Source organism: Anarrhichthys ocellatus, unplaced genomic scaffold (genome assembly GCF_004355925.1).
Source record: "Anarrhichthys ocellatus isolate YVR2014 unplaced genomic scaffold, GSC_Weel_1.0 scaffold194, whole genome shotgun sequence".
Classification (NCBI taxonomy): Eukaryota; Metazoa; Chordata; class Actinopteri; order Perciformes; family Anarhichadidae; genus Anarrhichthys; species Anarrhichthys ocellatus.
Genome location: NW_022280224.1, coordinates 47,476 through 50,282, shown reverse-complemented (window position 1 = coordinate 50,282; position 2,807 = coordinate 47,476). Strand labels below are relative to the sequence as shown.

Below are 2,807 nucleotides of genomic sequence, written 5' to 3'. Positions count from 1 at the left end.
TGAAGAGACAGCTGTGGTGCCAAGAGCATGGCGTGGGAGAAAGACGCCATGAGGTACCCATATCCTCAGGTTTTAAGTAGTTGCATCTTAAAGAAATAATGGGGAACTCTGACATGACACCTGATTATTAATTATTAATTATCTGAAACATACAATACTTTAAATGATTTAATTCCATGATAGCATCCACAGATCATTTAGTGTTTCCCCAAAAGGATTCAGCTTAGTCTAACTTGTCTGCTGCTCAACAGTGACATTATTTTGGATTTTGTACCTGTTTTTAAATTGTTTGTACACATACTGAAACAAAATAACCAAATAATGTACACAACTCTGGTCCAACATGGGCTGAGGCTCAGTGCATTGGCGCAGTTGGCATCCATGTCCAGAAAATCTGCACTTAGGTGCTGAAATAGGGGGAAGAATCAGTTGGGCTAAATCGGCTTAGGCCATTTGGAGTCAAATGTCAACCAGATGAAGACTGAGGAAGAGGAGGTGCAGAGAGGGATGAGACGACAGGGGAGTGATAAGGGAGAGGAACGGCAAGAAATCAGAGAGTAGGAGGATAGAGGAGAGTGGGGCCGGGGCTAATGAGGGAGGAGATGGGAAAGGAAAAGAGGGGACAAAGGGAGGGAGAGGAGGGGGAAAACTGCGGAGTTCAGTCACTTCCGCACCATGTGAGTTAACGGGACTGAAGCTCATTTGCTCCCGGTTGAAGCCCGCATCCTTCGGGATAAAGCAGCAGCCACGCACAGCAGAGGCTTCCATCGGACAGAGGAAGCGGCATACAGCGATAGCGGCAGCGGGCACACAGCGGAGCGTCAGCTGCTGAAGGTACGGACAATCCGCCGACACAGAGCGCGGACCTTCCGCGAACATGACAGCGGACGTGGCGGTGTCTCTGTCGGTACTCGCGGGGATCATCGCGCTGAGCGACGCGACCCGCAGATTGATGACCAGGGCCCTCGTGGACACCGGGCTCTCCGTGTACGCGGTGGAGCTCGTGTCCACCTTCCAGCTGTGCTGCTGCACGCACGAGCTGAAGCTGCTGTCCGATGTGGGCGGGATCGAGCCTCGCCTCGCGCTCACCTTCACATACATGGCGGCCGTGGGCCACGCGCTCACCTTCGGCGGGGCCATCGGCAACCCCTCCGCAACGCTCGAGCACGCGTACCACGCGAGGTTGTCGGGCGGGTGCGCCCTGCGGCGAATCGCGTGCCAGTTTGCCGCGGCGACCGCCGCGCGAGCCGCGGTGCCGGCGATTTGGGGTGTCGGGTTGTCGGGACTACACGCGCGGCACAAGCTGCTCGGCTACAGGTGCATCAGCGCCATCCGCGCTCCGCTGCCCAAGGCCGCCGCGGTGGAGCTCGCGTGCGCCTTTGCGGTTCAGACCGCCATAACGCACACGCGACCGGTGGAGGAGAAATACCGCGTGCACGCGGTGGCTGCGGTCATCACGATAGTGGTTTATGCAGGTATGACGCTGACTCTACTCTATTTAGTTGTTCCTCTTTGATGATAGTGGTGTATGAGTCTGAGATCCAGTGCCATCGGCTCTTTAGCAGGTCTCTAATTATATGCAGCAGAATTGTGTTTTTCAGTTTCTTATTTAGCTGAATAAATCAAGTTAAATAGATAAATAATGACATAATGCTGGCCTCACATTACCCATCCACACAATAATCGAATCTTATATATTTGAACTAAAAACTGCTCGCCAGCTAAAGTAGGCTACTAGAATATTTTAGCCTATACTTAAGTTAAGAGGCTAAAAGTAAACCCCTGTACTTTAAAGCAGGGGAAGGCAACTTTAGGCACGCCTGCCAATGGCACACTAGCAACGAGTGTGCGAAAGCTTTTTTTGCAAATGTTGAAGTGCCCTCTCATCCTCAGCCTTTGTGTCCCAGTATAACTAGTCCACTCAGCCTCTGTGTCCCAGTATAACCACTCCACTCAGCCTCTATGTCCCACTATAATCAGTCCACTCAGCCTCTATGTCACATTATAATCAGTCCACTCAGCCTCTATGTCCCAGTATAACCAGTCCACTCAGCCTCTCTGTCCCACTATAATCAGTCCACTCATCCGCTCTGYCCCACTATAATCAGTCCACTCAGCCTCTATGTCCCAGTATAACCAGTCCACTCAGCCTCTCTGTCCCATATAACCAGTCCATTCAGCCTCTGTGTCCCAGTATAACCAGTCCACTCAACCTCTCTGTCCCACTATAATCAGTCCACTCAGCCTCTATGTCCCAGTATAACCAGTCCACTCAACCTCTCTGTCCCACTATAATCAGTCCACTCAGCCTCTATGTCCCACTATAATCAGTCCACTCAGCCTCTATGTCCCAGTACAAACAGTCCACTCAGCCTCTCTGTCCCACTATAACCAGTCCACTCAGCCTCTATGTCCCAGTACAAACAGTCCACTCAGCCTCTCTGTCCCACTATAATCAGTCCACTCAGCTTCTATGTCCCACTATAATCAGTCCACTCAGCCTCTATGTCCCAGTATAACCACTCCACTCAGCCTCTCTGTCCCACTATAATCAGTCCACTCAGCCCCTCTGTCCCACTATAACCAGTGCACTCAGTCTCTATGTCCCAGTATAACCAGTACACTCAGCCTCTCTGTCCCACTATAATCAGTCCACTCAGCCTCTATGTCCCACTATAACCAGTCCACTCAGCCTCTATGTCCCAGTATAACCAGTCCACTCAGCCTCTCTGTCCCACTATAATCAGTCCACTCAGCCTCTGTCCCACTATAACCAGTGCACTCAGTCTCTATGTCCCAGTATAACC

At 51.4% G+C, this 2,807-nt stretch overlaps 1 protein-coding gene across 1 annotated transcript in view; it reads left to right on the top strand.

Moving 5' to 3' along the window:
- Nucleotides 1–531: 531 nt before the first annotated feature.
- The window catches only part of aqp11 (aquaporin 11), an 8,710-nt gene continuing 6,434 nt past the window's right edge, over nucleotides 532–2,807 (top strand). Inside the window, exon 1 of the mRNA XM_031878705.1 lies at nucleotides 532–1,475. Within this exon, the coding sequence (XP_031734565.1) occupies nucleotides 878–1,475 (598 nt within the window). The 5' untranslated portion in view covers nucleotides 532–877. The remainder of the gene's footprint in view (nucleotides 1,476–2,807) is intronic.